A 21,749-nucleotide genomic window follows, 5' to 3' on the forward strand; every position below is an offset into this window, starting at 1 on the left:
TACAACATGCCGATACACATAACGACGCTCACCTTCATTCGTATTTTTTTTGTATTCCCTTCACCGGATCATTGAATGCGTCTCGCACCGCCTTGCATGGGCACGTCAGCACCTCTGCGTGTGGCCGTGCTTCTCGCTTCCATACCCCATCTCCATCTTCTTGAAAGGAATACAGGTGAAACGGTGAATGAAAGAATGAGGGCGCCTTTTTTTTCGGGGGAGTGAGAGAGTGAAGGGGGGATATGCATTCGCCTTCGCTTGGTGGCGAGGAGGAGGAGCTTGCATGCGCGTATGCTGTGAGGAAGTGCCCTCTTATTTTTCCAAGTGCTCTTTTTAAGTATCGATAAAGGCAGCCTTTTCGAAATAGGAAGCGAGAGAGACCCACAGGAAGGTGCAAGAAAAAAGAACAAAAGTGAGCAGCGGGCGAGGGGAGAGGAAAGAAGGGAGTCCGGGGAGAAGACACACGCGTACACGAAAAAGCAAAGACGAGGGTAGAAACAGCCGAGCTTGGGAGCGAGACAAACACAAAATGCACACGTGCCAGCCCGGAAAACAATACAAGGGAGAAAATGTAAGAGAAGCGATCGGCATCAACAGGGAGACTGCAGCAGCGGCAGCATCACATGAGGTGCGCGAAAGAGAACCAAGAAAACGAAAGAGAGGACCTTAGCGCAGCTCATCATCCCGCATTCACGCACCGAGGTCAGCGATCAGCCATCAACCGCCTCGGCACGGCGCCCTCCGGCAGATAAAAAGGTGCTGTGCCCCCACCCCCACCCCATCCCTTCCGTCTTTGACACGCGACAACGACTTATCCGAAGAATGAATCAGTGAGAGGGCGAATAGAAAGAGTAGCATCAAGAAAGGAAGAGAAAACGAGCAAGGACCAACCGCAAACATCCGCGGTTGCTGCATCTCAGTCGCACCCGCTCTCCACAAGGTCCCATCGCCCCTTCCGGCCTTCTACCCTCTTCCCCTCGGCCTTCTCCCATCACAAGCGTTTTTTTTTCATGCAACAAAGAAAGAAGCCCCAAAGTAGAAGCGCACGCCTCACATCACGTACAACATCACACAAGAAAGGGCAACATCACAAAAAAAGCGGCATTTGCCACAGGCGACACGCCACAAGAACGATAAGAGAGAAAGCAGGCAGGTGAGTTATTTCACCCCTTTGCGCCACAGTCTCACTCACGCTCACACAACTACAGACACGCACATGCAGTGGTAAAAGCAGGGCCCTCCCCCACAACCACCACCTGTCTCACGGTATCCTCCTCCTCTGCACAACGTGCTCTCCATGAGGGAAGAGATGGCAGCGCGAGGGAGACAGGGTGGGAAGGGGCTGAGCGAAAGGGTGAGAAGTAATAAAAGATGGCCACCTCACAGATGTCTGGCGCATTTCACAGACCCTCCTCACAGAGGTGAGCTATCGAGACTTTATAGACGCACATCTGTGTGTGTGCGCGCAACAGACACACACGCAAAAGAAAACACTGACGGTTTGTTTCCTCCCTTTTTCCATCCTCACTCTTCGTACGAGTCCCTCGCCTGCTGCTGCGTGAAGCAGTGCCCTCCCCCTCTCCCCCGTCCTTTCCTTACCACTATGCCTACACCCCCCTCCTCCAGTAGAGACTGGCAGAGGGCGGGCAGCATTACGCTGGACTTGCCGTAGCTTCAACGCGCTCAAAACACAAAATGTACGCCCCATTCGGCGCTGGGGCGTCGCAGCTGTCGATCGTCGCGTGTGTGTCGTTGTAGTATACCCATTTCTTCACGGAATCGTTGAAGGCGGCCGCAGTGTAATGCCCAAAGCTGAGCGACCCGGTGTGGTACACCACACCGCGCAGGCGGTACTTCGTGCCCTCCGTCTGAAGTCCAGCGGATTCGGGGTCCAGGTACGGCGCAAAGTCGAGCTCGCTGGGGAACTGCACTGTGGTGTTCTTCTTGTCGGCGCTGTACGTGTGCATCTTAAAGCGCTTAAAGGACACAATGAGGCACGGGGGCAGACGGAAGAGGGTGCGGTGCACTTTCGTCTCCCGAAACTCCTTGCACCGACTGCAGAACCAGGCATCCTCGCCCCGCAGCAGGTCCGGCTGCATAGAGTGCGACAAGCACTCGTGCAGCGAGCATTTCACCTCCGGGGTGATGTCGCTACCTACGCCGCGGAGTCCAAAGGCATCCGAACTCCGTCCGTCGGTAACGAGCTGATACTTGGCAGAGTCGTACTGGATGCACACGACAATGGTGGTCGTCAGCGCCGTGGAAGCTGGCGCCTTTTCACAGGCCTCGCTCCCTGTCGCATCTGTGTTAATGTCGTCGCCCGTGGATGTGGTTTTTGTGACGCTGGCGGTTGTGGATTTGCGGAGAATGCGCTGAACTATCTTGATGTCTCGCTCAATGGATGCAGCCGCTGCGCCGGCGTCGTTGGCGGACGCCAGCTTTCCTTTGGCTTCGTGCTTGTGGGATGGAGGCGTGACGTACCCTGCCCCTCCGCTTAGAGTCTCTGTGGGAGTGAAGAGCGCTACCTCGTCCGTCTCGTCTTCTGGAACGCGTTGAAGAAGTGCTGTCGCCACCTCTAAAGAGCGCGGGCGGATGTGCTCCGCGTAGGCGGTCATGCAGTCACGGGGTTCGCTGGCCAAAACGAGCCCCTCCGCGTCGGCGGCATCTACGGCCGCAGGCTGCGGGTGCTCCGCACCGTAAGACGCCGGAAACTCGTCGATCCAAACCGGGGTGCCTATTATGGCAGTCGTGGAGGGAAGCGGTGCATCCTTCATGAAGTACCACACACGTGCCGCAGGCGCCCCTGCTGCACCCACTGTAGTCGGTGGCGGCGCAGATGCCACGCTCAGATCTGCGCTCGCCAGGTAGCACCGTGCCCAAGCAAACACGCGACCATGATCAGGAATGTCCATTACGCGCACGTCCACCTGCACGCGCGCTGCCACACTCCTTGCCCTCTGCTTTTCCTCCTCCGCAGTCATCTCATCTGCAGAGCCGTCCAGAAAAAAGCGCAGCACCTCTCTGCTAGCACTGGCATTGCTCAGCAGCAGCTGTCGAAGCGCCTCCTCCACCTCCTGCTCGCGCACCGTGTTGTCTGGCTGCACCAGCACGTGAACCTTCAGCGTCACCAGCGCGTGCGCACGGGCCGTGCCCCCCTTCACAGGTCGAAACAGCGGTGCCATGAAGCCGCTGTGTGAGACGGGCTCGGCCGCGTCGTCAGACTTGCTTAGCTCCACCATAACATCCACGCTCATGGCGCGCCGCTGCGGCGGGTCTTTGATGCTGACGGAGAGCGTGACGTTGTTGTCGAAGACGGTGCTGCACTCCCCACAGGTGAGGCATGTGAAGACGGTCTTCGACTGGTGGAAGAAGAGGGGCGGTATGAACGACTTGTTGTTTTCCAAGAAGTTGCTCCAGAAGATGGTGGAGAGCTCCTGCGTCGCGATCGCCTTGTCGCTGTCCTCGCGCTGTCGGTAGCATCGCTCCGAGAGGAGATTGATCTCCTCACTCAGGTGATCCAGGAGCACTTCTATGAACTCATTTGCATCTTGCTGCTGGTAGCCAGAAAAACGCTTCACTCGCATACCAATCTGCTCCTTAAGCTCACGGGTCTCCGCGAAGGAGTGCTGCCCAGACCACATCGTCGTCAGCAGCCTAATGAGCAGCGGAGTTATAACCGCCTGTGAAAAGTGCGAAATGGGAAGCGTCAAAAGCTTCGTGCGGAAGGAGGTGAGATTCGACAAGCACTGAAGGGCACTGTTCATGTAGCATGTGTTGCCGACATTGGTCAGGCCGCACACACCGCATTGGTGTGCTGCCACCTCCATCGTGCGTGTAATTTCGCCTCCGCCGTCGTCGCCGTTTGTGTTGTTCAGCGTCAGCACCAGGGACAAGAGCACCTTCCCGCTCGTCTGCAGCCTCCACTCCTCCACGCTCTCCGGCATATACTGCTCGATGCGCCGCCGCAGCTGCTGCAATATCTCCTGCACGGTCACGTCCATCCCATCCCCCCTTTCTGCAATCGTGAACGGACCTGTTTTCACGGAAAGCATGTAGAGGCCTTTGCAGCAGATGCGCACCGTGTCGGTTCCGTTGATTGCCGCAAACCACACTCTGGCCACCTTGTCCGACATCATGCCCTCCTCCTCCCTCATCACGCCCCAGGCGAGGTGGCACACCTCGCGCATGTCGCTATGCAGGAGTGCCTCCTCCACGGGCACCTCTACGCTGTACTTGTCAAGCGCTCCGTCCGATTCGTTCCGCTCCCACCACTCAAATGTCGTGAACACGGTCAGCGGAAGCGGCTTCCACATGAGGAGACAGCGCTCCCGCAGAGGAAAGGCTCCATACATGACGTACTTGGGGCCGGTGCCAAAGAAGTCAAAGAAGGAGTTGTACAGAGTCTCTGGAATCACCTGGTATCGCTCCGAGTCTAGAGAAAGCCAGTGCCGGCGCGGGTCGTGCGGCGAGACCGTCATGAGCGCGAACGTGTCGATCGGGCCCGGAAAAGGTGGGTGTGGCCCGGGTGAGGCCAAGCAGTGCTGCTCCTTCGCTTGCGTGGACCACCTCAGCAGCTGCTCCATCCACGCCGTCGGCACCACAACGCCGCGCGGAAGAGCTTCCCTGTTCTGCATCAAGCTCCGCTGCTGACAAGCAAAGTACAAGCAGTAAAAGAACAGCTCCAGGTTAAGGCGCGAGGCGTCCTCTTCCTCCCCCCACAGAAACGGCGCCACCTCTGTTGGGTTGCGAGAGCGCTGCTGGTAGGCTGGAAAGAAGCTGCACACCCACGCATCAGCAGTGCTCTGGAGAATGGAGCAGAGGTCCTCCTTGCAGTCGATAGGGGTCGTATCGTCGCTGTACTTGTTGCGCAGCGCGTGCGGCACGTGTGCTCCCTGCGTCAAGTGTTCCTCCATGAGACGGCGGCTCATCTCGCTGATCTCCTTTACATGGGCAAAACTGCGCAAGGAGTAGCGGCTGAAGTGGTGGCTGCCACCCGAGCCATGGCACCCGCCGTCATTCATCACCTCCGAAACAATGCTCTGCAAACCCGAGACAAAGGCAACGGACAGCTCGTGCGGCGTCACGCACAACCCACGCGCTGATTCCTCATTCTCGCTGGACAGAAGCGGCGGCGTCGCGAGAGCGAAAATGTCCGCTACGCTTTCTTGGATCAAGTCATGCAGCACAGCGCTTGCGATACCGAACCAGGCAACGCTAAACTCCTCCGTTGCGGCCGGAACAGCCCCGGCGTTGATGCCGTCCAGGTGGGCTGCGATGGCCGAGTGTGAGCGCTTTAGCCATGTGATGCTGCCGTCGAACCCGCGAAGGCTCTCCAAGATGTTTCCCACAAGCGCCTGAATATAAGCCTGGAGTCGGTCGAGCGGAAGCTGCGGCTGCGCCACCACGGCAGCATTCTCCTCGTCATCCGTTTCAGCCGTAGAAGCAGCGGTGTAGTCATGCGCTGTCGTAGCCGTCCCATTCCAAGTTATGGTTCTCGGCTTGCCGGTAGCCATGCACGCTTCTTCGTTGACCTGTGATGCTGTCGAGTCTTCTTCTGCAGAGGCGAAGCTGTCACGGGTAGTGGCGGTAAACGAAGATCCTTCAATGCTGTGGTTTCTCTCCTTCAGCTCCATCTCCTCCATAGCGTCCCCAGAGCTCAGAGCTCCTTCAGAGCTCATGGCGGCGCGATCGTCGTCCTGCGAGTGAGCGCGTGCAATTGGGTATGTAGTTGCCCGAGTTGAAGACAAGTGTACCTCGTGCGAGAAGCGCAAAGAGAATCAGACGGGACAGCTGAAAACAACAAAAGAACGGGTTAAGCCTGTGAAAACGCTTCAAGTCACCCTGTGCTACGTTTTGGGCAAGGGGGCGCTCCTTCGGGGTGCCCGCAGTCAATTTGTATGTTGATGAACTCGTGTGAGGACGGGTCGTAGAGTGAGGGATGCTTTGCCGTTTGTCTTTCCTTTTGATGAGGAGGAGCGCCCCTGGTCCGCTGAAACTCCCCTGTTGATGCTTTCCTTTACTTGCACGTATTGGGGGGGGGGCTTTTGGTTCGCGAACCCAAAGTTTACGTCGTGTGCGTGCTAGTGCGTACGATGAATAATGTTACTGCAGAGGACGAGGAGTGTGACAAGAGAGTCACGCAGAAAGGAAAATGGAAAACAAAATGGGCAGTCGGAGAGGGTGAATCGGGCTGCAGTGGAGCTTGTGCGAGCAGCGTTCAATTACTACCAGACCGGGCGAATGCACAAAACCAAGTAGTTCGGAGCAGGGACGTTAGGGTGGCTCCAGGGATTGAGTTGAAAGAGGAGTAAAAATAATGAAGCCACGCCCTCTCGTGAATGTGAGGCTCCCGTTTGTCGGCGTTGCTATGAGTGTGGCACTAGAAGAGAGACAAAACAGACGTTGCACACGACACCGTCGAAAGACGGAAAGCGAAAAAAGAGAAGCAGATCCAAATGGAACAGGAATAACAACAATAACGAGCAGGGGTGGGTCGCCGCAGCACTGGGTGCGGTTATTCGTAGTGGCGACTGCGCTGTTACGCGCGCTCGTCGGCTCGGGCCCGAGCAGTTGCGGCTTTCCTTGTGCAAATGGCTGCCAAGAGAAATGAGCAGGGGTAAGGAGAGGCACCCGCACGCCCAGGCACATCGAGTGCACGCAGCGTTGCTTGCTAGCTGCAATGCCTCGCAATCCACGGCCATTGCTTTCATCCTGGTCTGTTTCCTCACCATCTCGCGTTCCTTGCTGTTCGATTTTGACATATATCAGGATGACTGCTTCGCCATGACCAGAAAGAAGAGCTGCGCGCCTGTCAACAGCCACACACTTCGGTACCCGCACACTCGCCCATCAGCTGGCGCGAAGATACAGCAAAGAAGCACAGAAATCGCCCAGTGCTGCTCTTCTATCGCCATTTGTCGCATAGCGATGGCCCATGGATGCACCTCGAAAGACTGCACTGAGTCTCGGAACCTCACACGCGCCCGACTCACAACCGTCCACATCTGCCTCTCTTTCCTAACAGCGCACACGCTAGCAGACGAGCAATAAAACAACGATGAAAGAAAGCATGCACAGGGGGCCTTTGTGCATGACAGTGCCGTACTCTGTGAAACACGCAGACACGCGCACACGATGAAGAAAACCTGAGCACGTACATGAGGACACGCATCAGCTTAGTCGGTGGAGCGCTTGAAAGTCTTCTTACGTTGCACCTTGTCGCCTGTGTGCACGGGCAGCGTGTAATTGTCTTGGTCTCCCTCCGCCATTTTCTTTTCGCGAACGGCGAACAAAATGCCGAGAAGCCCTACCAGCAAAAGCATCAGGGCGGCAATAGTTTCGGACGACGCCCGAGAGCTCCCCACATAGCCGAAAATGTGGTACTTCGACACTATAATGAGGTCGTTTGTGCCGTCGCCGTTGAAGTCCACTACGAGCACCGGCGCCACCGGCGGCTCCGTCAACGAAACGGAGCGAGTTACCTTGCCGTTCTTGGTCTTGATGATGGAGAACTCAGCGTCGCCCACTGCGAGAACGTAGGTGTCGACGCGGCGGAAGTACTCCTTTCCTCCACCGACGAACGTCACGTCGGTTTCGCGGTTCTTCTGCATGAGCGAGTACGGCACCATTTGCGGGAACGGCTTCACGTCCCTATTCACGTGATAGCGGCTCTTCCTTATCTCCGCCATGTCGTCAGATGGAGATGGGGCGAAGCGTGCGCCTGTTTGAGCGCGCCACAGCACCCTCCTCCGCGATGGGTCAATGCAGGTTACGAGGCCGGTGTCAATCATGAATGCAGCGTAGCGTTCTACCTGCTGTAGACCGGCTCCCATGTTCTGCTGGACCTGCAGAATCAGAGGCGGAGTTGCGCGCGTCATGGAGGAGACAACGTTGCGGCTTCCCAGAAGCTCCAGTGTGTTGAGCGCGCGCGGCGCCTCCTCGCCGCGGATGTCACCGTCAACGAAGTGATGAATGAGGTCGAGGTTGCCGAAGAGGCCCTGCGTATTGCACACGGTGGCGTTGAAAAGTTCATCTGCAGACGACGGCGCCCCGGCCTCGATTATGCCGAGGCAGTCATACGTCAGGTCAATCCCGCGCTTGGCGTACACGACGGAGCGGGGGCCTATCTGGGTGCTGACAGACTCGAGCACCAAATCGTCGTTGATGTCATCGTAGCACGTTCCACCAGCCTTCAGCGGCATTACGCTTGTCACCGTACTTCCCGTGTACATGTGGACCACCTCTACGCCCTGCTCGCCGTGAAACACAAACACGTTCGACGGGCGACGGCGCCGCCGCGTTGCATTTTTGGCGGGATAGGCGTGAGTGGATTGCCTTAATGACAGTGCCAACGCCGACAGCTTGTCTCCCAGGTTGCCTCCATCGTCTGTCTCCATATGCACCACCCGGTCGTTGTACCGAAATGTAGCCCGTCGCTCTGCCTTACCTCTACTAGAGCGCGCCTTCCGCTTCCCCTTCGCTCGATAGAAAACCTGCGGGTACAACTGCGCATCCCACACGTGGGCGTAGCGATGCGGCATGGAAGCCATCACAGACTCACGGAATGTGGTCCACGGCTGCTCGTACTTCCTCCCTAGCAAGTAATCGTGCTGATTGATGCCACCCTTGGCTGCACCCTCACGGTCAAGCAAGCGCAACTCTGTAACGCCGTTGTCTGTCTGTGTCCCGTTGTTGTTTGCCTCGCGCACCACGTCGTCCATTTCGTTGCCCCCGTCAGAGAAGTACGCCCAGCGCCGCGCGCCTGTCTTGGCGTCAAACGCGGAGTACATCATCATCTCTACACCTGACGCATCCACAACTTTGGCAGCCACCGCAATCATGCCGACATCTTCAGCCCAATTGCGCTCTGGGACAATAGAGATGGAGGCGTGAGTAAGCTCGCTCCAGTACCGAGGCGCCACGAGCTGGGACTTCCACAGAACACTGGGCGAGGGGGTGTGGATAGAAACCGCTATGAGCTGATAGTCTTCCGTGACGACAGCACACAGCATAATGCTACTGTTCAGCTCCGTGTAGCCGGCGCCGATACCGACGATAGGGGTGTACACATTGAGCTCCGCAGAGGGGTTGAGGCGCACAAAACTGTCATCGATGCGTCGGCGCGCGTAGTAGGTGTTGTAGATGTTCAGGTAACCAACACTGGTAGAACTCAGGAGAACGCGGGACCCTGAGCCGTCTGGGTCCACCAGAATCGGCTTCGGCATGATCACCTCCGTGAGCTCATTGTCCAAGATGGGAATCATAAACCCCCGCTGAAAGTTGAGCGAGCCTTCCTGTGACCAGCAGATGATGCTGCACACAAAGGCGACGCCGATAATGACGATGTCTCGGATTCTCATTGTTTGTTGGATCAGAAACCAGTCAAGGAGAAAAATGAGATGGAAAAGGCAGACCGGAAACAAAGAAAGGGACTGAACTACACAAGCAAACGAGGTTCTACCACTCATGCAGCAACATGAGAAGAAGGGGGGGGGCTGGAGTCGTGGCGGTAGCAGCGCAGAGAGAAAGAGACGGCGGGAGCGGAAAGAGAGGAGAGAGTGTGAAGGCATCCAAAATTGAAAGCTGTGAGCGATGTGCATCACAAAGAGAGAAACAGAGGCAGAATAGCTCAGGGGCTCCCATAGCACGAATTCGCTCTGAGGTGCGCCGCACGTTCGTTACTGAACAGACGTACGACTGGAAAAAAGAGAAAAGCCGCATGACCACGAGGCCAGTGAGTCTTCCATCTGAAAGAGTAGATGCCGTGTGGCAGGCACCATTAAAGCGTGATTCCTCTTCCTTGTGTGTGTGTGTGTGTATCTTCGCGTTTGTGGGGAGAAGAGCTGAAGCATATCAGTGCATCTATGAAAGCCTCAGAGCAAACCCTGCACACGCACAGAGACACGCATACACGCACGCTCAAGGGGGAATGAAGTGAGACAGATGCCATTCGCGCCTCAAGGATACACGCGCACATAGCCGTTGTGCCGCTTTGCTTTCAGGTTCATCGTACCCGGAAAGTACGGGGCCACAGCCAGCTCAATTGTATCCTTCACCAGCGCAGGCTTCAGGCGGTCAGGGCCGCCCGGCGCGCCGTTGATCTCCAGGAGCCACACTTTGAGGTTCTCGTCGATGAGAAAATCGTATCCGAAGACTTGAAAGGTATGGGTAGGGGGGATGGCCGGCTCATCTGGCACGTGCGACCGTGCGGCCAGCAGCGAGTCGCGAATGATAAAGTGGATCTGCGGCATGATGTGATTGTCGAGCGTGATCGTGGTTGGCTCATCATGGACGCTGACGAGGCGTGGGGCAGTTGTACTGTCGCTGCGGTTCGCCTCGCGAATCGGGTACAGGGACTCCCGCGAATCGTTCGAGTACCTTGTCGGGTAAGGAACGTCGCCGCGGTTCGGCTCCTGTGGCCGCGGACTGCAGAGAGGGGTGTACTTTTCCTGCTTCAGCTTTGCAGCTCTCACCGTTCCCTTGTAGCGAATGAGTCCATCCAAGTGCTCCCGCCACAGCTCGTTGCTCTCCTCGTACAACGAGTACATCTTGCTCGTTTCCTGCACGCAATGATTTGTGATGTGCGCCAGCCGACCCGTGGGAGTCTTGGACGTGGCGCTTTCGCGATTGTATGGCACGCTGCTGGTGCGCATCACCAACTCCTCGTGCACGTAGATCTCGTACATATCGCGAAGGAGCAAAGCCCAGCACCGGATGTCGAACTTGCGCTTGTGGTAAAGGAGAGGGCGATCTACGTACTGCTGCGCTATCCAAGGTTGACTGCCGTGTTGGCTGTCGATAAAGCGCAGCAGCTTCAGAATTCCCCGGTAGTCACCGCGAAAAATCTCGATGTTGTCGCCGTGGCAGCCGGCGGAGCTCTTCGCGATCCACAAGCACGGCTCGTCCCCCTCGTGAGGTAGCCGCATACCGCCCTTTACTGTTGCTAGCAACTGCTGCCGCTCGTCACGGCTTGACTGGCACGGTGTCAGCTTAAAGGACATAGGAAGATAGTTGCCAAGCGTATTCCAGTTGTAGTTGTGGTGCTTTAGCAGCGCCGTCACCATTGAACTCTTCAATGTAATGCTTCGCGTGTTCTCCACAAAGTCCACCACGCGCACCTCGCCGTCATCGCCACTGCCCATCGGCATCCGGAGTCCCGGGGACGTGTAGGAGCGCGAACCGTAGGCGGTGCGCCTCGCGTTGGTGCCCTCGCCGAGGCAGCTCCGGTACCGCTTCGACATGAAGCGTCGGGTTGCAATTACCCGCTCGCACGGCATCTTCTCTCCAAGGAGCAGGTGCATGTTCGTGTCAGACAAATCTTTTTGCGTTTCAGAGACGACGAGGGCTTTCGTGACAGAGCACTGGCGGACGGATAGGTGCGACCAACGGCCGGTCGCCAGAAGCTGCTTCGCCATCTCCTCATAGATAGAGCCGCAGTGCCGCATTGTTCCCACCACGTATTTGCACCGCTTCTCCGTGCACGTAGCAGACTTGATTCGTTTTAAAGGTGCGGTGGCTGCACGCTCGCGCGCAGAGGTGATGCGCAGAGATGAGCTCCAGACGGCACCGCCTGTCAAACTTGACGAACGGCCCACCTTGGACTCGTGCTGCGTTGTCGGTGAGGATGAAGATGCGGTGCCGGCGTACACAAGACTGCGACGGGCACTGCTCAAGGACGGCCCGTTGGATGCACCCCTCCCGCTCGTCGCAGAGTACGGCGACGTTGCCAGCTGCACATCCCTTTCCGCTTCCTTTTTCCCGTAGGCAAGGGGAGTCATTTTTCCAGAGGGCACCGTCGAATATCGCGCGTTCAGCTTGGGAGCAGTGGAAGCTGTCGCTCTAGTGTTGCGTCTCTCGCTGACAGACGCACTCATTTTCGTATGGTCTTCTATAATCTACTCTTTAATCTTAAGATAGAAACCGCTTTTTTTCTATTGTTCTCTCTATTTGCTCGTTTTCCTTTTCCTGTCGTGCTGGATGCTGCTCAGACTTTTTTGTCGAGCAAAAGGGAAAGGTGTTATTCTTACAGATGTGGAGAGCTGCTACAGATGAGTAAGGAGGAGTTGCACGACTGCCTGTCGACGTGTCTCTTTCAGACAAGGCGAATGAAAAAAAAAGAAGCCACAACCAGATTAGAAAAAGGTGTTATATCAATGGAGAGGGAACGCAGATTCAAGATCCGGACAAACACAAGCTCGAAAGGAAACCAAGACAGCAGTCACAGCCCGGAGGAAGAAGGCGAAAACGCAAAAGCAAATCAACAAGCCGTTGAAGAGAAGGCAGCACGGAGCGGCGGGGCGCTGCTAATTACCTCTTGGTAGCTTGTATGGTGCAACGAGGAATCCTGTAGGAATTATGGTGTCTAGCAGTGTGGAATCATCAAGAGACGGAAGGAGACACGGGGAAAAATGGAGCTCTGAAGAGGCAAGGGGTGAAATGAGAACAAGACACGGAAAAGGAGACGCGCAGCAAAAGGCAGAGAAGTCCGACAAGACGACCAAAGAGGAAAAAAACGCCCAGTCCCAGTTCAGAGAGAAATAAGAAAGACGAGGAGGAAGAGAAGGGGACACTTTGGCAGATGATGCGAATCAACGTGCCCAGGAAAGAGGAAAAGCAAAAGAGAGACGAGAGCGCAGATATAGAGAGAGAAGAAGGGGGATTTCAGAGCAGTGGGCGAAGAAGAATCATTCTCTGACAGATGAAGACAAGAGCAAAAGCGAGGCGTGAAGTGCTCACAGATGCTCTGCTGCAGTTGCTGTTAGGATTCCCAGACATAGCATACGAGGAAAAGTAAACAAACAAGGGTGAAGACTGCTGCGCTGAAAGGAGGATCCTGCTCGCCAGATGAACGGCGGAGAAGCAGAAGGATTAACGGCAGTGTCTGCCAGGTCAGCAGCACCGCATTGGTCAATTCCCACTGCCGTGGCAGCCACGCCTTGCTTCCATATAAGTAGTCCGGAGTTGATTGATTTCTTCTTTATGCACTTCTCTATCAGTGTCCATCTATATCTATAGTACCGAAAACGAAAAAGCATTTAATACAGCGCTTCACGCGCGAAGCCGCTACGTTTGCGAGAGCAGCTCAGTATGCACATACGAGCGAGAAAACAAAAAGCGAAAACGCGCCAAACGGACTCTCCAATACGCATGCTTTTCTTCAGCCCACACGCTTGCAGTGCTCTTACATTGTCAGCCCCTGTGGTCGCGTGTACACCGAGGAGAGACCAATCACGCGCACCGGGTCGGTGGTGTGCTGCGAGTTGTAGAGCCTTGTGCCCGTCTTGTCGCGCTTGCGGCTAGTGGGAAACGAAAGGAGCGTAGACCCTGGTCTCGGCTCAAAGCCGGACATTAGACACTCGTTCACCGAGACCCACAGAGGGACGTCGCGCTTTAGCGAAGAAAGGTAGTCTTGCCGCTGTTTGCCCAGCACGGCGCGCCACTTAGTATCCAGCATGAAGTGCACTTTCTTGCTTGCTTTGGGGAACAAGGATAGGATCTCCTCAGGCTTGGCAAAATCGTCGATGTTGTAAAAGCCATCTACGGCCTCCTCGTCGGGGTTTGCATCTGCCGCGGCAGCGCCGATGAGAACATAGTGCTTTTTGCGCGCCGCAGCGATACGCACTCCCATGCGCTCCGCAGCGGACTCTGTTACCCAGATGGGACTGGAGAGCTTGTTCTTCAGCGCAAACGTGCGAAGAATGCTCTCGTCCCTGGGCCCAAGAAGCCGCCCTTTAAGGATGGCGATGGGACGCACAGACGGCATCATCAGATACGGCTTCGTCATGCAGGCGGCGTTGTAGTAGCGACGGCGCGTCGCGTCCTCGGCGAAGAAGAAGGGAAACGTTTTCCCTTGAACCACTAGGTCATCCTTTTGATTCCCTTCCTTCGATTTGGTAGCAGCAAGAGCAGCGGTTTCCAGAGCAGACGCGCAGAATGGAGTCTTGCAGCCCGTCAGCCGGGTCACGACCGATGAGTACTGCGGCTTCTGCAGTCTGAGATCCTTCAGATTCACAAAGTGGAAAGGGTATTCCTTATCGTTCACGGCAGCCATGTTCCGCACAAGCACACGCGACCGCGTCGCTTCCCACCCGTTCACGTTGTAGATGAAGAAAATGTCGTGGCCGAAAGCGTCTGGACGCTGCTTCTTGAGCTCGCTGAGCAGCTCTTGCTTGCACTTTGGCGGCAAAACCGAAAGAGAAACAATCATCCCTGTCATGTTCGGCGCCGACACTGCCTGCTTCTCCGCGTTTGCCTTGAGTTCTAGATTTAGGTACTTCATCTGAGCCTCTGCGATCCACATTGGTGACGTGTAACCGCGAAGGATGCCGACTCCGAGAAGAATATCGTGCGCAGGCTGGCCGAGCCGCTTCCCGGTCGCTGCGTTTAGTGCCACGCCTTTCTGAGGCTCCCCCTTGTATGGGTCGTCAAGCTGGTCAGAGTTGAAGACAGCCACTGAGCTCGCGGAGCGGATGTCGATCACGTCTTTTTTGTTGTACCTCAACTCGAGTTCCTTGGCCACATTCACATCAATAAACAGAGCGCGCTCTTCCTCCGCTGCATTCAGAAGCCGGATTAGTCGATCCGCCGTAACTGCTTTCCACTTCTTCCGCTCTGACAGGATGCCGACGCCGGAGCCGAAGAACGGTGGATGCTCATCGAGCACATTCCTCTGGTCCTTCTTAGCGAGCACCTTCAAAGGGATGACCTTTTCAACGTTTAGGTGAATCACCGCTGGCTTCTGCCCCGGAAGAACTACGGCGTTGCACGAGCGCCTCGATTGCGGCTGGGTCACCCAGAAGCGACTTGAGTACAGTTTGTTCTTTGAGACACTTCGGAGCACTGCTTGGCACTGTTTGGAAAAGGCATCGTTTGTCACCGTGGACAACATCGTTACGTCGTTGAGCAATGTGGCTGGTAACTTCTTAGTAGCAGGATCCACCTTGACAGGGCGAATGAGGGGGATGGTGCGTACCAACAGTAGCTGCCTCGCCTTCATCTTGTATCTCTATGTGTGTGTGTGTGTGTGTGTGTGTCTGTGTGTGTGTTCTGGTTCTTTGTTTCTTCTAACCGGCTTTTCTGTGGTTGAACCCTTTGGTGGGCAGTATGTGTACTTGTGTGTGCGACTTGAGCCGATCTGTGAGCGGTGGTGGTCTTCGGTACCTTGGTGAGAGATGACGTATGCTCGACCCTGTCCCGAGTACCTTAGATCACCCAGTTATAGCGGGAGGAACGATTTTTTTCTGCACCAGAGCATCCAACAAGAGGGCCAGTCACTGTCCCCTTGCCCTTTGGGAGGGGGCGGCTTTCATCCCAGTTACTCGAGTGAGAAAGGAGAGAGAAAGGCAGAACGCAGACTACAAGGCACCGCCTCACCAGTGCACCATGAAACCGGACCTTCGAGGAGTCCAACACCCCAAGAAAAAAGCATAGCAACATCATGGCAGCAGGCAAGGAATGAATGCTACTTTCCATGAGCATCTGTTTATGTGCTGTCATCGTCAGCAGTGAGCTGTCGCCACTATCAACAAAAAAAAGGAAAGACATCTCCCACGCACACACTTTCCATCGCGCGAGTCACTCCTTCATTCAGAAAAAAGAAGCACAGTCCGCAGAAGAAAGCAGTTGCTCTTGGTGTATTGCGGTTGTTGTTGTTTTCGCCGATCAGGAGTTATAAAAACTTTGCATAGTAAAAAAAGGAAGCCTCATAGTTACATATTGCCTTTCCTTGTATTTTGTTTTCTCTCCTGAAGCCATGGCTGCACAACGGTCTCCTCCAGAACCCACTCTCACCGCATTACATGATTCACTAGGAGTGTGAGTGAATCCGATAAAGGAATGGTGCTGGTCACCACCAGGCATCGATCAAGAAAAATAACCTATTAAGAGGCTTATGATGTGGTTTTCAGGGAAGAATTCATTGGGGGTACAGCTACATCCTCAAAGCGTAACCGCAATCACCGTTACTCGTAGATCTGGGACACGGAGTGCGACGTCCAGCTCGCGATCTCATCCGCCTTGAACCAAAAGGCGATCTCGCGCTCCGCGCTCTCCACGGAGTCGGAGCCGTGGCACACGTTGCGGCCCACATCCACGGCAAAGTCGCCGCGGATCGTGCCAGGCTGTGAGTCCGCCGGGTTCGTCGCGCCGAGCAGCACGCGGCCGCTCTTCACCACGTTCTTACCCTCCCACACCATACACACGATCGGGCCAGAGGAGAAGTACTTCACAAGGGCCGGGAAGAACGGCTTGGAGGAAAGGTCCTTATAGTGACCCTGGGCCTGCTCCGTTGTCGGCTGCAGTATCTTCAAGGCGACGAGCTTGTAGCCTTTGCGCTCGAAGCGGGCGATGATCTCGCCAACGAGGCCGCGCTGCACGCCGTCCGGCTTGACGGCAATAAAGGTGCGCTCGGAGGACATGTTTTTCTCTTGGGGGGGGGGGAGTGACGGTGGCGAAGCTGAGAGTTGAACCGTTGGGCAGTTGCTAGACGGAGAGAAGCACAAGAGGCGTAAACGAGCAGAAGGCAGACAAGGAATGGAAAGTGGATGTCGTGCAAGAAGTTCTCTGGTTGTGCGGCCCATTTGATCTTTGAGCATGCTGATTCCACCAACTGACTTCGACGTGCACGGTGGTGCTCCCAGTGGTACAGATGGAGGCTGGAAAAGCATAGCGGCGCTCGGTGATTCATGGTGTATCTTGGCCACGCGCCGCCGCCATTCACAAAACAGACGAAAATGGTGAGATGAAGGCACAGCAACAGGTGTCAGTGTTTCCTTTTAATATTGGTGATTGCCTATGTAGTGTGTAACACACTATTTGACCACAAAGTGGATGTATATGACCATGCTCAAGAGGGAGAGCACAAGCGAAAAAAAGTGACGAAGGATTCTCTGGGCTTTTCGAAGAGTCCCGCAAAGCAATGACTACAGCAAAGCGAAGAGAACGACGACGCCACAAACATTTCCTGAAATCAAGACTTAGCGTGTCTGTGTATAATCCACGAGCATCCACTACTCGTAGATCTGGGACACGGAGTGCGACGTCCAGCTCGCGATCTCATCCGCCTTGAACCAAAAGGCGATCTCGCGCTCCGCGCTCTCCACGGAGTCGGAGCCGTGGCACACGTTGCGGCCCACATCCACGGCAAAGTCGCCGCGGATCGTGCCAGGCTGTGAGTCCGCCGGGTTCGTCGCGCCGAGCAGCACGCGGCCGCTCTTCACCACGTTCTTACCCTCCCACACCATACACACGATCGGGCCAGAGGAGAAGTACTTCACAAGGGCCGGGAAGAACGGCTTGGAGGAAAGGTCCTTATAGTGACCCTGGGCCTGCTCCGTTGTCGGCTGCAGTATCTTCAAGGCGACGAGCTTGTAGCCTTTGCGCTCGAAGCGGGCGATGATCTCGCCAACGAGGCCGCGCTGCACGCCGTCCGGCTTGACGGCAATAAAGGTGCGCTCGGAGGACATGGTGTTAGAGGAAATCGAAGAGTGAATAAAGGCTGGAAGCTGGAAGTGGCAAAGCCGACATTGAAGAGAAGCAGTGAAGGAGGAAAAGCAAAGGAGTTGCGTGAGGAACAAGGGAAAGAAGGCAATGCGAGGCTTGCAACGGTTTTTTCTCTTCTCATTTGAAGCGGCCGCCAGGGCTGAAGCATTGCCGAGGATGTCATCTCTCGCCCCGATCCTGTCGCACTGCGGAGGAGACATAGAAACGACGAAAACCTTGCGCCGTGGCTTCTGCCGCACGCTTGCAGTTTTACTGTCTTTAAAGTCTCTTCTAAGGGAAGGCACGCAGCCTTTGGTAGCAAGACGAGGGAAAAGAAATGTATCTATGGAAATGCTCTTTTTCTAGTCTTCTGCAAACTCCAGCATTGTCCCGGAAACTGACCAGACTCCGACTTCACAGTACGTTCGAAGGCATCGCTGCAGGTGGGATTCTCCAATCCCCTTCATCATGAGCGCGGGGCGAATCTCGGAGAGATCGACGGATGAACGCCCACGAGCGATGTCTCTGATGACCGAAAAGATAGACGCGTCAGATGTTGTCACCATGCGATGCATATCCGTGGCCGGTCTATCCTGAAGAGATGCCTTGCTACAGTCAAGCAGACGGCCAGCCTCTCGTACGTCCTCCTCCAGCACGCGCTCCGAGAAGCGCAGGCGGGCGCACGCCTGCGAGAGACGGATGAGACTCAGCAACGTACGAGCCGTGACAACATTGCTATATCGCACACTCTGCGCTCGCATTTCACAGTAAATGTCACTGATGGCCTTGGCGGCACCTGGGTCAACGTAGGGGTGAATGCGCTTGACCTCACCCACGTACGCCCGCAAAAAGTCGCGGCCAAAATACTCGGTGGTGGTACCTCGCACTCCATCATCCGCCACCGTGCCAGGCGCGACACCGTGGAGGTGGACGTGGGTAACGTGCATCGAAAGCTCAGCATCGCGCTCCCGGCTCGATTCGTCGAGCAGCAGCCAGAGCAGATCGAAACGAGAAAGAAGTGCTGGCGGTAAATTCACGTTCTCCGTTGGCGTCGCGTTACGCTTCCACCGACCAAACTTGGGATTCGCCGCGGCGAGAATGGACGTGCGCGCGTTCAGCGACGTGATGATACCCGCCTTGGCGATAGAAACCATCTGCTGCTCCATGACCTCGTGCAGAGCTGTGCGGTCAGAGTCATCCATTTTGTCGAACTCATCGATGCAGCAAACTCCCTTATCGGACAAAACGAGTGCGCCGCCCTCGAGCATCACCTCACCTGTGTGGGTATCGTGAGTTACAGCAGCCGTAAGCCCAACTCCAGAGCTGCCCTTACCGGTCGTAAACACGGATCGGGGTGCAACAGATGCAATCCACTTCAGAAGCTGACTCTTCGCCACTCCGGGATCTCCCATGAAAAGGATATTGATGTCGCTGCGAATCCGAATGCCGTTTGCAATGGAGCTACCTCCGACAAGCTGACATAAGAGTGCCTTCTTCACGTCCTCCATACCCCAGATCTCGGGCGCTATGCTGCGGGTGAGCTTTTCAATGACGGCTTCTCGGTCAGGATAGTCCCGGATATCCTCCACCTGTGCGCGCATGTCCTCTGCTGCTTCCTGGTAGCTTCTCTTCTCTAACTCGACGTGGATAGCTTTGTAAAGTGTTTTCACCATCGTGGACGCGCGGAAGGCCTCGTGACCCTGCCCAGTGGAAGGGTCCGGACAGTAGACTCCTGTGATACGAACAACCTGCCCCGGTGCAGCAATACGGGTTTGCTCTCCTTCGCAGACAACACGGATGGTCCGCGGGATGGCGCCACGCGGAACATCTTCGGGCAGCTCCTGCACCCGTAGTTCCTGATATTTCATGAACTTGCTTGCCTTATTCTGTGCCAACAGCCTACCCACAGCATTGTTCAGCTTGCAGCGCTGCGATTGACACACCTGTAGCGGTGTTAGGCGATCACCGATGACCTGCTGGAAGGTCGTCTCGGCGCAGACCTCGCACACCGACACGAGCATAGAGAGCTTTGGGCGGACTGCAGTGGCAGCGATGCAAATGCCGCGAAGAACAGTCAGCGTGCCGATCTTTCCTCCTCTCAACTCTCGCAGAGGAATGGGAGCACTGTCTTCGCTAAGCGGGTGTATTTTCAGCTCATATCGACGTGTCAGCAAGGCGGGCAGCTCTTGGCCAGACATCCGTGCCTCCATGACCAGTTGGTCCACCATGTCCACAACGCGGTCAGTTTGAGGAATAATAGAGTCGACAACCCTGTAAAGCTCCTCCATGTATCCGACAACGTTCATCTGAATCCTTTGCGCTAGATGAAGCTGCCCGAAACCCGCAACATCGTCGAGAAAGATGGGATATACAATGCTCTGTCGCTGCGCAATGTGATGGGCCTGAATTACATACTTCGCCTCTCCCGTAGAGTCCCTGAACTCCTCAAGAAAACGCTTGCAAATATCTCGGTCATTGATGTAGTTCGGATACTTGCTGGATGCCGCAGCAGCGTACGCGCGCTTCTCTGGTGTAGACATTCTCTAGGAAGCGGACAAAAAGGGAAGTTGTATTTACAGCACGCGTGCACGACCATGTCGAGGTCAGTTGCAAGTATGGCGATGCTGTATTTGACCTGTTTACGGCAGATTCAGGAATGAAAAAGAGCGGGGAAAAGATCGAGATGTGAAAACTAACCGAGGTGAATTGCTAGCCGCACCACCAATCCAGCAAAGCGAAACTATATCAGAGGTGTGTTGACCCTGAAGCTTCCACAAAACCTGGTATACATTTGAACAGTCAACACTGAGGGAGGAAAAAAGAACATAAAGCTAGTCGTGAGAACGCATGAGTGGGGTTATCCTCTCTCTGTCCTTCTGTTTGTCTTTGAAACTTATTGGCCTGGACTTCACCATAGGAGAAACTGGGGAGAGAGCCCATCCCATTTTACGAAACTGCCGCTTGGCCGTCGGCCATAGTGGCACGCGCCAAATCTAAAAGCTCCTCATTCGACACAGTAGAGCCCTCCTTCTCCAGATAGTCAGAGAGATCCTTCACTGAGGCCATAATCCGGTTCACAGAATGGGGTACCATCATTTGGGCCTCGTCGACAACCTTCGTCTGCTGAGGAACACGGTCTGGATCACTCTGGCGCAGGGTGTCGAGGCGCTGCAGCTCCCGCTCCACTTCTCGCTTCGCAAACTCCAAATCTTTGATAGTGCGCTTCAGAGCACTCACTTTGATCCGCAGCGTCTTTTCGTTCGGCGCTTCTGCCTGCCGCACATTGCCGGCAAAGCGGTTGGTGGATTCGGTAGAATCAGACATCTTGATAGGCTGAGTATGATGAAATGGGAAGAGGGGAGAGAAACCAGAGCGAAGGTTATCGGGGCGCATATGCGCAGAAAGCACAAAAGCGAAAGTAGCGGCGCCTTTTCCTTGCGATCTCCAGAAGACCTAGCCGAAAATAGTTTCGGGTATATTGTTTAATGTGTCGCACGAACGCACACGTACGAAAAAAAAAAAGAACATACTCGGCATTGAATAGGTTTCTTTCGTTTTTGTTTCGAGCTAACATTCATCTAAGGTCCATGAGAAGTTAAGAGCACCGGGTATCTCTATTCATCATTCTGGTCTGCAGCAAACATCCCCTTGTCGTTGACCATACCGTAGTGCGCCAAAACCTGGGTAACTGTATCGGTAGTAAAATCGTCAGTCCCGCCAAACTCGTCGAAGCCGATGATGCTGTGGAATGTGTGTCCCTTCTCCACAAGCATTAAGGTTGGGAGCATCATCACGTTGAAGCGTTCTGGGAGAGACGGAATGCGCTCAACGTCAACATAACAAAAGCGAGTCTCAAAGTGCTCGTGGGCAATCGTGCGCAGATGCCGTTCAATGATTTCACAGCGAGGGGTACTGCGTCGCATGAAATGGACAACAATCCGCTCCGAGCTCTTCACGTTATCAAAAAACTCCTTTGGCTCCGCAACCTCTAGGTACTGCCCATGGCCCTTGCGGAGCCACTCGTCACGACGGGCCTGAATCTCCTTCAGTTGCTTCAGCCTTTTCTGACGAATGGCGAGAATCTCGTCATCGTCCATCTGATCGATGCGGTCGATTTCGTCATCGACGGCGCGCTCGATCTGCTGTGCAATCTGCAGTAGCGCCTGCTCCGTCGAGTTCGACATGGTCAAGGTAACGATGCTCAGCTTGAATAACTCTGTACAAGAATCATAGATTTGGGGAGGAGGGAGGAAGAAAGTATGCTGTGAAGA

At 55.2% G+C, this 21,749-nt stretch overlaps 9 protein-coding genes across 9 annotated transcripts; all 9 read right to left on the reverse strand.

Annotated features, from left to right (window-relative positions):
- Positions 1–1,652: 1,652 nt before the first annotated feature.
- Positions 1,653–5,678, reverse strand: LINJ_32_3060 (putative cysteine peptidase, Clan CA, family C19; the record flags this gene model as incomplete). The annotated part of the gene is made up of 1 exon (XM_001467944.1): positions 1,653–5,678. One exon carries the CDS (start codon positions 5,676–5,678, stop codon positions 1,653–1,655), a length of 4,026 nt encoding a protein of 1,341 aa, XP_001467981.1.
- Positions 5,679–7,175: 1,497 nt separating this feature from the next.
- On the reverse strand, positions 7,176–9,359 carry LINJ_32_3070 (conserved hypothetical protein; the record flags this gene model as incomplete). Its single annotated transcript, XM_001467945.1, has 1 exon — positions 7,176–9,359. One exon carries the CDS (start codon positions 9,357–9,359, stop codon positions 7,176–7,178), a length of 2,184 nt encoding a protein of 727 aa, XP_001467982.1.
- Positions 9,360–9,956: 597 nt separating this feature from the next.
- LINJ_32_3080 (tubulin-tyrosine ligase-like protein) lies at positions 9,957–11,444 on the reverse strand (the record flags this gene model as incomplete). The annotated part of the gene is made up of 1 exon (XM_001467946.1): positions 9,957–11,444. The coding sequence occupies one exon, from the start codon at positions 11,442–11,444 to the stop codon at positions 9,957–9,959; it is 1,488 nt and encodes a 495-aa protein (XP_001467983.1).
- Positions 11,445–13,180: 1,736 nt separating this feature from the next.
- LINJ_32_3090 (conserved hypothetical protein) lies at positions 13,181–14,995 on the reverse strand (the record flags this gene model as incomplete). Its single annotated transcript, XM_001467947.1, has 1 exon — positions 13,181–14,995. The coding sequence occupies one exon, from the start codon at positions 14,993–14,995 to the stop codon at positions 13,181–13,183; it is 1,815 nt and encodes a 604-aa protein (XP_001467984.1).
- A 964-nt stretch (positions 14,996–15,959) lies between these two features.
- On the reverse strand, positions 15,960–16,415 carry LINJ_32_3100 (nucleoside diphosphate kinase b; the record flags this gene model as incomplete). Its single annotated transcript, XM_001467948.1, has 1 exon — positions 15,960–16,415. The coding sequence occupies one exon, from the start codon at positions 16,413–16,415 to the stop codon at positions 15,960–15,962; it is 456 nt and encodes a 151-aa protein (XP_001467985.1).
- A 591-nt stretch (positions 16,416–17,006) lies between these two features.
- Positions 17,007–17,462, reverse strand: LINJ_32_3110 (nucleoside diphosphate kinase b; the record flags this gene model as incomplete). Its single annotated transcript, XM_001467949.1, has 1 exon — positions 17,007–17,462. One exon carries the CDS (start codon positions 17,460–17,462, stop codon positions 17,007–17,009), a length of 456 nt encoding a protein of 151 aa, XP_001467986.1.
- A 378-nt stretch (positions 17,463–17,840) lies between these two features.
- Positions 17,841–20,018, reverse strand: LINJ_32_3120 (putative minichromosome maintenance (MCM) complex subunit; the record flags this gene model as incomplete). The annotated part of the gene is made up of 1 exon (XM_001467950.1): positions 17,841–20,018. One exon carries the CDS (start codon positions 20,016–20,018, stop codon positions 17,841–17,843), a length of 2,178 nt encoding a protein of 725 aa, XP_001467987.1.
- Positions 20,019–20,424: 406 nt separating this feature from the next.
- LINJ_32_3130 (tubulin binding cofactor A-like protein) lies at positions 20,425–20,802 on the reverse strand (the record flags this gene model as incomplete). Its single annotated transcript, XM_001467951.1, has 1 exon — positions 20,425–20,802. One exon carries the CDS (start codon positions 20,800–20,802, stop codon positions 20,425–20,427), a length of 378 nt encoding a protein of 125 aa, XP_001467988.1.
- Positions 20,803–21,092: 290 nt separating this feature from the next.
- Positions 21,093–21,662, reverse strand: LINJ_32_3140 (ATP binding protein-like protein; the record flags this gene model as incomplete). The annotated part of the gene is made up of 1 exon (XM_001467952.1): positions 21,093–21,662. One exon carries the CDS (start codon positions 21,660–21,662, stop codon positions 21,093–21,095), a length of 570 nt encoding a protein of 189 aa, XP_001467989.1.
- Positions 21,663–21,749: the final 87 nt, after the last annotated feature.

The sequence above is a fragment of the Leishmania infantum genome, chromosome 32 (genome assembly GCF_000002875.2).
Source record: "Leishmania infantum JPCM5 genome chromosome 32".
NCBI lineage: Eukaryota > Euglenozoa > Kinetoplastea > Trypanosomatida > Trypanosomatidae > Leishmania > Leishmania infantum.